Source organism: Salvelinus namaycush, chromosome 25, assembly GCF_016432855.1.
Source record: "Salvelinus namaycush isolate Seneca chromosome 25, SaNama_1.0, whole genome shotgun sequence".
NCBI classification, from domain to species: Eukaryota; Metazoa; Chordata; class Actinopteri; order Salmoniformes; family Salmonidae; genus Salvelinus; species Salvelinus namaycush.
Genome location: NC_052331.1, coordinates 7436546 through 7450849, shown reverse-complemented (window position 1 = coordinate 7450849; position 14304 = coordinate 7436546). Strand labels below are relative to the sequence as shown.

General features: G+C 44.3%; 1 protein-coding gene across 2 annotated transcripts; it reads left to right on the top strand.

Annotated features, from left to right (window-relative positions):
- The first annotated feature begins 268 nt into the window (after window positions 1–268).
- On the top strand, window positions 269–4815 carry LOC120019973 (signal-transducing adaptor protein 2-like). 2 transcript variants are annotated; one of them, XM_038963386.1, is made up of 11 exons: window positions 269–383; window positions 1318–1404; window positions 1492–1611; window positions 1695–1751; window positions 1848–2002; window positions 2109–2240; window positions 2365–2434; window positions 2555–2657; window positions 2799–2894; window positions 2970–3104; window positions 3190–4815. In XM_038963386.1, exons 1-11 carry the CDS (start codon window positions 285–287, stop codon window positions 3243–3245), a joined length of 1110 nt encoding a protein of 369 aa, XP_038819314.1. In that variant the 5' UTR covers window positions 269–284; the 3' UTR covers window positions 3246–4815. The 2 variants fall into 2 exon arrangements, with proteins under 2 accessions (XP_038819314.1, XP_038819313.1); XM_038963385.1 differs by having other exon boundaries at window positions 1318–1389; window positions 2799–3104.
- The last annotated feature ends 9489 nt before the right edge of the window (window positions 4816–14304 follow it).

The window sequence follows — 14304 nt, the reverse complement described above, 5'->3', positions numbered from 1 at the left end:
GCTCTGGAATAAGTGTCCAAGCAGGTGGTGTTCGACTTTTCAAGCAATATATTTGAGATGTCACAACCAATCTCTCACCCTACTGAAGAAGCCTAATTAAAGCAAACTTCACAATAAACCACACAATGACATATCCTATACTGACTGACACATAAGGACGTGCACGACAGCCAGCTGTTGGCGGATATCCATGGTGATATCTCTTCGGAGGAAGGCGTGTCATCTCTCCCAATTACTAAGCGCCCCTTTGTCCTCTGTCTATGCCCAGCCAGCCAGCGATACTCATGGCGGCTGCACCAGTCAAACAGCGCTCGGGAACGAGGGCTCAGCTCCCGCCCTGCTACTACGAAGGATACCTGGAAAAACGGGGACCGAAAGAAAAGGTAGGTGCAGCCATACCGTCAATGTACAAATGTCGGTGCATTGCATGCTGTGTGAGTGGCTGCATAGTGTCGCCCAGATAGCGCGCACCGGGCGGGGGCGAATTCCTTGGAAACCCCATTCTGCGAAAGCTGTCAACTTCCTTATTGTGTGCGAATGGGCGAGTCTTGAAAAAACTGGCAGTGATTTTCATCTAGCGGTACACTTGCTTATTGCGCACGATTACTAACAGACAGCTGGAGTGCGAGTTAATTAAGCGCGTATACTAAGCGTCCTCCTATTAACCTCGGGTTAGAGTGGCCACTGAATTTAAAAGGATAACACTACAGGCATTTCCCGGTGAATGTAGCCTAGTCGAGACATGATTTGTTATTATGTCAGTAACACAAATGATTATATGTATTGGCCTATTCAACCAAAAAGGAAGGCTCGGGCTGACTCAGTGATTTTTGACAACGGTAAATGTTTGACAGCTGCTTGTACTTTGGCCATGCCTATCGCTGAGTGGTAGTGCCGCTGTGCTATGGAGTTTGGGAGAGGAGAGAAGTATGGGGTTGTGTCAGTGGTCAGCTGAGCTGTGTGGGTTGTGGTGCTGCATGATAATGACACCGCCTGGGCACAGCTGGGAGGGAGGTGATGGGGGAATGTGGAACAAAGACACACACATAGACCAGATATTTGGGCTGGGGTTCAGGTGCACTCTATTGAAGGGAGGATCACATGGCCACAGATTGACAACAGCTGTGGTGCAGATTCATCCCCTGAGACCTGGGATCACTAGTGGGCCAAAGTGTGTGTGTGTGTGTGTGTGTGAGGGAGCTAAACTGTGTGTGAATATATGTAATACAACTCATGTTATAACCATGATAGATGTTGAAGATATTTTAATTAAACCGCTCTAATTCCCTCTGTGTAACTGTCCGTATGTGTTACCAGATCTCTCGGCGGCTGTGGACCTGTCTGTGTGGGAACACCCTCTTCTTCTTTAATAATGCCAAGGACACTCACGTAAATGCTCTGTGTGTGCGTGTGTATGTGTTAAACACTTTGTAAATCTTCAGGGATGAGTTATTGTATATGTTAATTTGTCTATCTGTGTATCTGTTGCAGTATGTGGAGAAGATGGATCTCAGTGGCTTTGTCTCACTCAAAGACGACTGCAGCCGAGACAGAAACCTGGAGGCAGCTAGACTCATACTGCGCATGAAGGATGGAGAGACAAAACTCACAGTAATAAAACACACAGACACACACCCACACACACACAGCCAGCCAGAGAGAAACAACCTCTTCTCTGGTCTCCTCTCATCCAGGTTGCCAATCTAGAGGCTCGAGAGCTGTGGAAGGGTTTCCTCCAATCTGTCGTAGATGTAAGTATCATACACCCTACATCACAGTATAATCCTGTCTGATTGGTGGTTGATCCCTGAACTGTCAGTAACCCCCTGTGTGATTGGTTGTTGTAGCTGAGTGTTCCCAGCTGTCTGACGTTGCTGCCGGGGCAGGTGCAGATGCTGAGAGAGGTGGTGGACCGAGAAAGGAACAGACGCAGAGCAGCACGCACCCCCACCCGCGCTCCCCCCTCACCCCTATCAGTACCTCTATTGGGGGAGATCCCATCGTGAGTCACACACACTGCTGACACTGAAGTGAGTGCAGGTGTGTTACACTTAGGTGTGTTTGTGTGTGTACATGAAACTGCGGTATATGCGTTTGTGTGTCTATAGGTGTTTCCGGCCTGTGTCGAGGACTGAGGCAGAAGTTCTGTTAGAGAGACATCCAGACTGTGGCAACATGCTGCTGAGGCCCGGCAGAGACGGATCTTCATTGGCTGTCACCACCCGCCAGGATCTCAACGGGTAACGGCCACTCAACATAGATATACACACATAGATCTGCAAGCATTTTTTGATTGATTTGATCTGTCAATTGCATTCTCTCTCTCTCTCTCTCTCTCTCTCTCGCTCTCTCTCTTTTTCTCAGGTCAGTGTTCAGACACTATCGTGTGACTCAGAGAGAGCAGGGAGGATATGTGATAGACGTTGAGAACCCAGTAAGTCCAACACACTCTCACACACATTGTTACAACACACATATAAACACATGCTCCATTGTTGTCTTGCCTCATATCTTGCTATTCCATGGGTCCTAACTCTGTGTTTTCCTTCTCTAGATTCCCTGTGCTACGCTTCATGATGTCATCGATGCGCTGGTGGAGAAGACAGCAGGAACCCTACAGCCCTTTCTTCTGGAGGAACCTTATGAGGAGAACATCAGTGAGACACACACGGACACACACTAATTCTCAACACATTTCCACTTACACAGTGTTGATTGAAATCTTAAGAGATACAGTATCTGAGGTTCTGTCCAATGTTCATGTAGTTAATTGATATTTGTGTATTTGTCGCCTTCAGCGTTTGTTTCGTCCAATGAAGAGAATGGAGAGAGAATATTACACTGTGCCCCTTCCAGCCCACTACCCAAAGCCCCCGCCCTACCCCCCAAACAAGGTACCCAGAAATCCTACACCACACACACACACACAAACAAACACACACACATACTAACTGTTTGTCCTGGTGTAGAGCGATGGAAACCCCTACCCAGGTCTCCTGCTCCCGACCGCCGTATCCTGTCAGCTGTGACATCACCAGTACCGTCATCTCCCAGCAGCCCAATGAGACGGCTTGTTCTCTCCCCCTCCCCCCTCCTTGCACAAAGTGAGTGGCATGTGTCCTGATCAATGTATCCAGTCATTCCCACACGCACACTCATACTACAGAGGTCTCACTCCTCTCTCCCCAGGCCTCACAGAGGAGCTCAAAATGAAACTGGAGAAGAGACGGACCAGTCAGGAGTGACTTCCGGTAATTGCTCAGCCAACTAGCGGTCAAAACTCTTCCACCACCAGCAGCTTTCTTCTCTTCCTGTGCCTTCTGATTGGTGCACTACAGAATAGGTGCACAACTCTGGTCCTCATGGATCACAGTCCTACTGTACCTTTCAAAGTGTTTCCCACCATGTTTGGGTAACGCACCTTATCCACCTGAGTTGTGTTCAGCAGCCTAAAATTGCAGCCTCAAAACCGTTTTCAAGAAGGGATAACCAGTGGGGTTGAGCATTAGATGAGCACACAAATACAAAGGACCAATGACTGAGCCTGTTACTCCATTGTTCCGATTGAGCCAATGTCTGTTGTCCTGCTGCTGATGTATCTGACGCCACACTGGAGACTAGAAAGAGTGACACCAGAAGCTTGAGAAACCAGACTAAAGACTAGAGCGGTAGTCACCAACCCTGGTCCTGGAGCGCTACTGGGTGTGTGTGCAGGCTTTTGTTCAAACCCAACACTAACACCTGGATCAACGAATTAAAGTCTTGATAAATGAAATCATGTGTGTTATTGCTGGGCTGGAACAAAAGCATGCACACCTTGAGCCTCTACATCACTACACACCTTCCAGGTCCTGGGTTAATGACCACTGGATGAGAGATAAACATGTCTAGTTGTTCTCGTGCATCTAGAATGCCAATGCTCTAATCTATTGTATTATGTTGGTGCAATGATGGTATGGTGCTCCACTTGACTAAACCTTCTCTACTGTGTGTGTCGTTGCTACAACTCACGTAAAACCTTATTTTCTATTGTGTGTGTGTGTGTGTGTGTGTGTGTGTGTGTGTGTGTGTGTGTGTGTGTGTGTGTGTGTGTGTGTGTGTGTGCTAGGCCTAGGCTACTGTTAGCCGACTATACTCAACTAAACTCCATGATTTACGATGGAGTTGAGCGGCGACTAGTGTGGGCAGACTGGAGCTCCGACATCACGAAAATGTAGTTTTTTATCAAAAACAATTGATTTTAGCACCCAAGGAAGAGCCGCAATTACACAGAACAATGTTGTGTGTAAATGCGGGCTATTCTTTGGGTGCTGAAATCAGTAGATCTGGATAAGAACGTAATTTGATGTGATGTCGGAGCTCCAGTCCGCCCACACTAGTCGCCACTCGACTTAATTTTAAATCGTGGAGTTGAGTTTAATCGGCTAGGCTACTGTGTGATGCTATGACCTACTGGTGCTAGGACACTTTTTACTCCTCAAAGGTTCTTTGTCCCGTCGCAACAAAGAACAAAGTATGAAAGTATTGTAATTTAGGCTTACTGTACACCATTGATTTCATTTGCTCCTCTTGTTCTTTGGTGTTGTGGGCTGGTACACAAGCACAATTCAGTGGAACTCAAACCCTGTGGTCATTGGCTGATTTGTTCGGAGGGAGTGCATCCTCTATTGGACTTTCAGAACTACATTGTACACTGTGCATTGTCTTGTACAATTCTCTTCTATGTCCTGGGTGTTGGTCAGTGTTGTTTAAGAGAAACATCAGTGGTATTTATGAGATGTCCTATTCAAGGATATTAAATAAATGGTTTGCATGAAACAAGAATACTTTTTTGGTATTTTATTAGGATCCCCATTTAGCTGTTGCAAAAGCAGCTGCTACTCTTCCTGGGGTTCACACAACATGAAACATGACAATACAGAACATTAATAGACAAGAACAGCTTAAGGACAGAACTACATAAAAACATTTTTAAAGCACATGTAGCCTACATTTCAATGCATACACACAAAATATCTAGGTCAAATAGGGGAGAGGCGTTGTGAGGTGTTGCTTTTTCAGTTTTTTTAAACCAGGTTTGCTGTTTATTTGAGCAATATGAGATGGAATGGAGTTCCATGCAATAATAGCTCTATATAAAACTACGCTTTCTTGCATTTGTTCTGGATTTGGGGACTGTGAAAGACCCCTGTTGGCATGTCTGTTGGGGTAAGTATGTGTGTCAGAGCTGTGTGTAAGTTGACAATGCAAACTATTTGCGATTTTCAACATAATGTTTCTTATAAAAAGAAGTGATGCAGTCAGTCTCTCCTCAACTCTTAGCCAAGAGAGACTGGCATGCATATTATTTATATCAGCCCTCTGATTACAATGAAGAGCAAGACATGCCGCCCTGTTCTGGGCCAGCTGCAGCTTAACTAGGTGTTTCCTTGCAGCACTGGACCCCACGACTGGACAATAATCATAATTAGACCAAACTAGAGCCTGCAGGACTTGCTTTGTGGAGTGTGGTGTCAAAAAGCAGAGCATCTCTTTAATACGAACAGACCTCTCTCCATCTTTACAACCATTGAATCTATATGTTTTGACCATGACGGTTTACAATCTAAGGTAACGCCAAGTAATTGAGTCTCTCAACTTGTTCAACAGCCACACCATTCATTACCCGATTCAGCTGAGGTCTAGAGCTTAGGGATTAATTTGTACCAAATACAATGCTCTTAGTTTTAGAGATGTTCAGGACCAGTTTATTACTGGCCACCCATTCCAAAACAGACTGCAACTCTTTGTTAAGGGTTTCAGTGACTTCATTAGCTGTGGTTGCTGATGCGTATATGGTTAAATCATCAACATACATGGACACGCATGTTTTGTTTAATGCCAGTGGCAGGTCATTGTTACACCAACAGAATCAGCTCTTGCAGCCTTTACTCTGCTCTCATCGGAGCCTTGCACACCAGCAGGTGGAAGCAAAGTGCAAATTTGAATGAGAACAGTATCCTCTCCAGCATACCTTCCATAATTGTTTCAAAAATGTTTTGTAACATTTTGCTCATTGTCTGTTTTTATTTTGTTAGTCAGTCTGTCAGATATCATATTAAAAAACTGCAAACATTTCTCTCCACCCTATGGAGAAAAAAAATTGAATCGCAGGAAAATAGCTGTAAAATAGCAAATGTTCCTCTCTGCCCCATGGCAAAATGAGTAGAATTGCAGAAAATGAGTTATATAATTGCAAAATCCTCTCTCCGCCCCATAGCAAAATGTTTCGAATTGCAGCAAATTTGTTTTAAAAAACTATAACATTTTCTCTACACCCCATGGCAAAATGTGTAGAATTGCACTAAATTAACTCTAAAATGTAAAAAAATATATATCTCCGCTGTCAAGAGGGAGGCCACTAAAATGTTTCGCTCGCAATGTGATGGTGGTGAGGGGGCAGGGGTATGGATGTGGGTACGCAGACCAGTGAGCAACTGGCCACCCTCATGAGTTCAGATTTTTTTGTGGCCCATCCCTGCTGTAGAATACTATACTACACACCGTAGGATCCCTTGATCGTACAGTGCTTAATATATAATATTGTAGTCTACTGTAGAACAGTGTTTCCTAATCCTGGTCCTGGGGACTCAAAAGGGTGCACATTTGCGTTTTTGCCCTATCACTAAACAGCTGATTCAAATGATCAACTCATCATCAAGCTTTGATGATTCGAATCAGGTTTGTAGTGCTAAGGCAAAAACTAAAATGTGCAATGCTTTGGGTCCCCAGGACCATGAATAGGAATATGCTGCTGTGGAATTCTATACTCCACACTGTAGTATCCCTTGATCGTGTGTGGCACTTACTGTAGAATTTTGTAGTATACTGTAGAATACTATACTACACGCTGTAGTATCCCTCAATCGTAATATACACTGCTCAAAAAAATAAAGGGAACACTTAAACCACACAATGTAACTCCAAGTCAATCACACTTCTGTGAAATCAAACTGTCCACTTAGGAAGCAACACTGATTGACAATAAATTTCACATGCTGTTGTGCAAATGGAATAGACAACAGGTGGAAATTATAGGCAATTAGTGAGACACCCCCAATAAAGGAGTGGTTCTGCAGGTGGTGACCACAGACCACTTCTCAGTTCCTATGCTTCCTGGCTGATGTTTTGGTCACTTTTGAATGCTGGCGGTGCTTTCACTCTAGTGGTAGCATGAGACGGAGTCTACAACCCACACAAGTGGCTCAGGTAGTGCAGCTCATCCAGGATGGCACATCAATGCGAGCTATGGCAAGAAGGTTTGCTGTGTCTGTCAGCGTAGTGTCCAGAGCATGGAGGCGCTACCAGGAGACAGGCCAGTACATCAGGAGACGTGGAGGAGGCCGTAGGAGGGCAACAACCCAGCAGCAGGACCGCTACCTCCGCCTTTGTGCAAGGAGGAGCACTGCCAGAGCCCTGCAAAATGACCTCCAGCAGGCCACAAATGTGCATTAAATGGGTGGAACGCTCTTAGAGACTCACCCAGAAAGACTCACAGCTGTAATCGATGCCAAACGTGCTTCTACAAAGTATTGACTCGGGTGTGAATACTTATGTAAATCTGAGATCTGAGACCAGGCTAAAGTCTTTAGGTTGATATCTCCCTATATTGTTATTTCCCAGAGCCCAACTTCATCTCCATGGCCCAGATTCCAGAGTGTGAGAGCAGGTCAGCGGGTGTTGATGACAAGGTCTACCTGTTCGTCAGTGAGACTGCTGTGGAGTATGACTTCAACAGCAAACTGGTGGTGTCCTACGTGGCTCGTGTCTGCACGGTATGTGTGTGAACCACCGCATTTAACCATGACAAGGTGACTGGGATTATGGCCGAATACAAACAGTGTAGTTATTCCCTCCATAAGGCAATCAAACAGGCAAAACGTCAGTACAAAGACAAGTCGCAATACAACGGCTCAGACACGAGCGGTATATGGCAGGGTCTACAGAGTTCCTCTGTCCAGTGTTTGTGTTCTTTTGCCCATCTTAATCTTTTATTTTTATTGACTAGTCTGAGATATGGCTTTTTCTTTGCAATTCTCTGTTGACGTTGAGACGAGTGTTTTACGGGTACTATTTAATGAAGATCCCACTATAGGACTTGTGAGGCGTATGTTTCTCAAACTAGACACTCTAATGTACTTGTCCTCTTGCTTAGTTGTGCACCGGGGCCTCCCACTCCTCTTTCTATTCTGGTTAGAGCCAGTTTGTGCTGTTCTGTGAAGGGAGTAGTACACAGCGTTGTACGAGATCTTCAGTTTCTTGGCAGTTTCTCGCATGGAATAGCCTTAATTTCTCAGAACAAGAATAGACTGAAGAGTTTCAGAAGAAAGTTCTTTGTTTTTGGCCATTTTGAGCCTGTAATCGAACTCACAAATGCTGATGCTCCAGATACTCAACTAGTCTAAAGAAGGACTGTTTTATTGCTTCTTTAATCAGAAGAACAGTTTCAGCTGTGCTAACATAATTGCAAAAGGGTTTTCTAATGATCAATTATGTCACACCCTGATCTGTTTCACCTTTCCTCGTTATTGTCTTCACCCCCTCCAGGTGTCGCTTGTTTTCCCCAGTGTATTTATCCCTGTGTTTCCTGTCTCTCTGTGGCAGTTTGTCTTGTATGTTTCCAAGTCAACCAGCGGTTTTCCCGGTCGCCTGCTGTTTTCTTTTACCCTTGCCTGTTTCTGGACTTTGTACCCACCTGCCTTGACCACGAGCCTGTCTGCCACTCTGTACCTCCTGGACTCTGATCTGGTTTTGACCTTTTTGCCTATCCACGACCAGTCTCTTGCCTACTCCTTTGGCTTAATAAACATTGTAAGACTCCAACCATCTGCCTCCTGTGTCTGCATCTAGGTCTCACCTTGATAAATTAGCCATTTAAAATGATAAACTTGGATTAGCTAACACAACGTGCCATTGGAACACAGGAGTGATGGTTGCTGATAACGGGCCTCTGTACGCCTATGTAGATATTCCATAAAAAATCTGCCTTTTCCAGCTACAATAGTCATTTGCAACATTAAAAATGTCTACACTGTTTTTCGGATCAATTTGATGTTATTTTAATGGACAAAAAAAGTAGCTTTTCTTTCAAAACAAGGACATTTCCAAGTGACCACAAACTTTTGAACGGTAGTGTATATCCTACCAACGGGACATTAACTGTAATATCTTATGTTTCACTGAGTCGTGCCTGAAGGACGACATTAATAACATACAGCTGGCGGGTTATACACTCTATCGGCAGCATAGAAGCCTCTGGTAAGACATGGGGCGGGGGCCTATGCATATTTGTAAAGAACAGCTAGTGCACGATATCTAAGGAAGTCTCAAGGTTTTGCTCGCCTGAGGTAGAGTATCTCATCATAAGCTGTAGACCACACTATCTACCTAGAGTTTTCATCTGTATTTTTCGTAGCTGTTTACATACCACTACAGACGTATGCTGGCACTAAAACCACACTCAATGAGCTGTATACCGCCATAAGCGAACAGGAAAATGCTCATCCAGAGGCGGCGCTCCTAGTGTCTGGGGACTTTAAACGCAAGTAAACTTAACACAGTTTTACCTCAATTCTATCAGCATGTTAAATGTGCAACCCGAGGGGAAAAAAACTCTAGACCACCTTTACTACAAAGCTCGCCCTCCATTTGGCAAATCTGACCATAATTCTATCCTCCTGCTTACATGCAAAAATTAAAGCAGGAAGCACCAGTGACTTGGCCTATAAAAAAGTGGTCAGATGAAGCAGATGCTAAACTACAGGACTGTTTTGCTAGCACAGACTGGAATATGTTCCAAGATTCTTCCGATGGCATTGAGGAGTACACCACATCAGTCACTGGCTTCATCAATAAGTGCATGGATGACGTTGTCCCCACAGTGACTGTACGTACATACCAGAAGCCATGGATTACAGGCAACATTCGCACTGCGCTAAAGAGCTGCTGCTTTCAAGGAGCGGGACTCTAACCCGGAAGCTTATAAGAAATCCCGCTATGCCCTCCGACGAACCATCAGGCAAGGGTCAATACAGGACTAAGTTCGAATCGTACTACACCGGCATCGACGCTCGTCAGATGTGGCAGGGCTTGCAAACTATTACAGACTACAAAGGGAAGCACAGCCGAGAGCTGCCCAGTGACACGAGCCTACCAGACGAGCTCAATAACTTCTATGCTCACTTCGAGACAAGTAAAACTGAAACATGCATGAGAGCATCAGCTGTTCCGGACGACTGTGTGATCACGCTCTCTGCAGCAAGACCTTTAAACAGGTCAACATTCACAAGGTCGCATGGCCAGACGGATTACCAGGACGTGTACACCGAGTATACGCTGACACACTGACATTTTCAACCTCTCCCTGTCTGAGTCTGTTATACCTACATGTTTCAAGCAGACCGCCAAAGTCCATGTCCCCAAGAACACTAAGGTAACCTGCCTAAATGACTACCGACCCATAGCACTCAAGTCTGTAGCCATGAAATGCTTTGAAAGGTTGGTCATGGCTCACATCAACACCATTATCCCAGAAACCCTAGACCCACTCCAATTGTCATACCGCCCCAACAGATCCACAGATGATGCAATCTCTATTGCACTCCACACTGCCCTTTCACAGCTGGACAAAAGGAACACCTATGTGAGAATGCTATTCATTGACTACAGCTCAGCGTTCAACACCATACTACCCTCAAAGCTCATCACTAAGCTAAGGACCCTGGGACTAAACACCTGCCTCTGCAACTGGATCCTGGACTTCCTGACGGGCCGCTCCCTGGTGGTAAGGGTAGGTAACAACACATCCGCTACGCTGATCCTCAACATGGGGGCCCCTCAGGGGTGCGTGCTCAGTCCCCTCCTGTACTCCCTGTTCACTCATGACTACACGGCCAGGCATGACTCCATCCCCATCATTAAGTTTGCTGATGACACAACAGTAGTAGGCCTGATCACTGACAACGATGAGACAGCCTATAGGAAGGAGGTCAGAGAACTGGCAGTGTGGTGCCTGGACAACAACCTTTCCCTCAATGTGAGCAAGACGAGTTGATCGTGGACTACAGGAAAAGGTGGGCCGAACAGGCCCCCAATAACATCAACGGGGCTGTAGTGGAGCGGGTCGAGAGTTTCAAGTTCCTTGGTGTCCACATCACCAACGATCTATCATGGTCCAAACGCAACTGCTCGGCATCTGACTGTACAGAGGGTAGTGCGTACGGCCCGGCCCAGTACATCACTGGGGCCAAGCTTCCTGCAATCCAGGATCTATATAATATGAGTGTCCGAGGAAAGCCCATAAAATTGTCAGAGACTCCAGTCACCCAGACAGTTTTCTCTGCTACTGCACGTCAAGTGGTACCGGAGCACCAAGTCTAGAACCAAAAGGCTCCTCAACAGCTTCTACCCTCAAGCCATAAGACTGCTGAACAATTAATCAAATGGCCACCAGACTATTTACATTGACCCCCCATCCGTTTTCTTTTGAACACTGCTGCTACTCGCTGTTTATTGTCTATGCATAGTCACTCCACCCCTACATACATGTACAAATTACCTCTAACCTGTACCCCCGCACACTGACTCGGTACCGGTACCCCCTGTATATAGCCTCGTTATTGTGTTACTTTTTATTATTTTTTACTTTAGTTTATTTGGTTAATATTTTCTTTACTCTTCTTGAACTGCACTGTTGGTTAAGGGCTTGTAAGCATTTCACGGTAAGGTCTACACTTGCTGTATTCGGCGCACGTGACAAATAAAGTTTGATTTGATTTGATATTCTATTGTATTTTAGTTTATGCCGCTCCGACACTGCTCGTTCAAATATTTATTGATTCTTAATTCCATTCCTTTACTTTAAATGTGTGTGTATTGTTGTAAAATTGTTAGATATTACTGCACCGTTGAAGCTAGAAACACAAGCATTTCACTACACCCGCAATAACATCTGCTAAACATGTGTATGTGACCAATAAAATTTGATTTGTGTGTTAGTGTATCTATGTGTGTGTGTGTGTGTGTGTGTGTGTGTGTGTGTGTGTACGTGCATGTGAGAGTTTCTCTTTAATGTGTCTTTAATGCACTGTGTTGTTGTGTCCAAGGGACCTCTCTGTGGTGTGTGCGTACAGCGTGTTGGACATCGGTAACCGTGGAACTGTCCTTTGTGAAGTTGGTGATGTACAGCTGTGACATCCCCACCCCCAGACTTGGAGCTGTGAGTCAGACTGATATCCTCTCTCTTTTCTCTTCTGTTTTTTATTCAACTTTATTCTCTCCCCACCCCCATTTTGAGAAATGGAAACAGAACCCGGAACTAAAGTGATCTCTTGTGTTCTGGAACAGAACCGTTATTTTCAAATCTTGAGAACCTTTTTGTACCAAAAATATTCCTTATGTCCTCATTATTCTATAATTCGGTGAAATGATAATGCTAGTAATAGCCTAATCACATTCCAGTTCACGTCATGATGTTCAGCTTTTCAAGCCAAGCCCCCTCCATGTCCACCCCTCTCTCTCCCCATCTGTGAAATTTCTGTTGCATCTCGTTCCATAGCAAGCTTCTCTAGCTGTGCTAATAGGTTGAGTAAATGAATGATCTATTCTGTAAAAACTATGTTGATTTCACAGGTTACAAAAATTACAAAAAGGAACTATATGGGTTCGAACTGGTTCAGAACTTTATTTTTTGGTCAGACGGGAACAAAGAAGATATGGGTTCAGTTCAGAATGATTGGAAAATAATTTTGGTTCCAACTAAATGGATCATATTTTGAGTGTATTCAGCACTCACTGTGACTGAACAGTATGCAAAGGATGAAAGTTAAGTTTTCTTTGGGAAAATCATTTTAATTAGAACAGATAGGTGTTCTGTAACTGTCAAATAATGACATTAACATATTTTCTAATCAATCAAATGTATTCATAAAGCCCTTTTTACATCAGCAGATGTCACAAAGTGCTTATACAGAAACCCAGCCTAAAACCCCAAATAGAAAGCACGCTACTGTGTGCTTGTGTCTTGAAAGGCTTATTACATTTTGTGTAATTGCCCATTGTTGATATGCTGTAAGTGTGTGAATGAGATTAAAACATGATCACACATTGAAAAACTAGTTGGCTTCGGCTATTCAGACACCACAGAGGCATGGCAGTGCCACTCATAAATATAGCAAGAGCTGTATGAAACCCTTTTAGAATAACGCAATACAAAATGAACAAGGGCTACTTATTTGTGGGCAAAGGTGTTGAGTGTAATCATGTTGGCCATATTGGATTCAGAATCAAATGTATTTACATGGCCTCCCGAGTGGCGCAGTGGTCTAAGGCACTGCATCGCAGTGCTAGAGGCGTCACTACAGATCTCGGTTTGATCCCAGGCTTTACTTGGCTCATCGAGCTCTAGCGACTCCTTGTGGCAAGCCGGGTGCCTGCAGGGAGACCTCTGTCGTCAGTTGAACAATGTTTACTCGGACAGGGGTTAAGCGGGCGGATTTTAAGAAGCGCGGTTTGGCGGGTCATGTTTCGGAGGGGGCCCCTTTGCACTTCTTCAAATAATATTTTTGCAGGAATCTCCTTGCGAATGATTTTGCTGAAGATTGTATCTCCCGAGCCTGTTGGGGAGTTGCAGCGATGAGACAAGATCGAATTTGGGGGTAAAAAGGGGGTAAAATAAACACACAAAAAAGTATTTACACCAACAGTCTTTATAGGCATGAGTGTTGTACACAATTCTGAAAAAAGGCCTCATTTACAAAAGTAATATTTACAGGTGATTTAACCTCCATCAAATGTTATTATGGCAGCCATATTGGATTTGAGACCAAATATAAAGATAATCTGTGATGGCCCTCTGACTTAATTGCAAGACTAGGGAACCTTTACAGAACCTTTGACCTCAAAACATCTTATTTGGATGTCAGAGCCCACTTGTTTTCCTTAGAGCGATTACAATAGCCACAACATAAAATGTTTAACTGTATGTATTTTTGCCAGGCGGTACCATACAGCACTGAATGAAAGTAAATTTGACATGGAAAGTTGTCTATTGAACAGCTACCAAAAAGCAAAGTTTACATTCATCAGGATTCTTGATAGTTATTTCTGCCTATTGTATGGATCTGTGTTTACAGGTCTTTATTATAAAAGTTATTTAAGATATCCAAATGCTGTTTGTGTATTTGGGCAGACAATTGACTTGTATTAAAGATTTGATCAGTATCAGAGCTTGCCATATTGGGTTACCCCTGCAGCCAGGCATTATTC

What these genes read in the sequence shown, in the direction of transcription:
- LOC120019973 (XM_038963385.1), top strand. Translation starts at nt 285, where the DNA reads ATGGCGGCTGCACCAGTCAAACAGCGCTCGGGAACGAGGGCTCAGCTC. An exon ending in ATAATGCCAAGGACACTCAC is followed by an intron (nt 1,390 to 1,491) that starts GTAAATGCTCTG and finishes TATCTGTTGCAG; the next exon opens with TATGTGGAGAAGATGGATCT. An exon ending in TGATAGACGTTGAGAACCCA is followed by an intron (nt 2,435 to 2,554) that starts GTAAGTCCAACA and finishes TTCCTTCTCTAG; the next exon opens with ATTCCCTGTGCTACGCTTCA.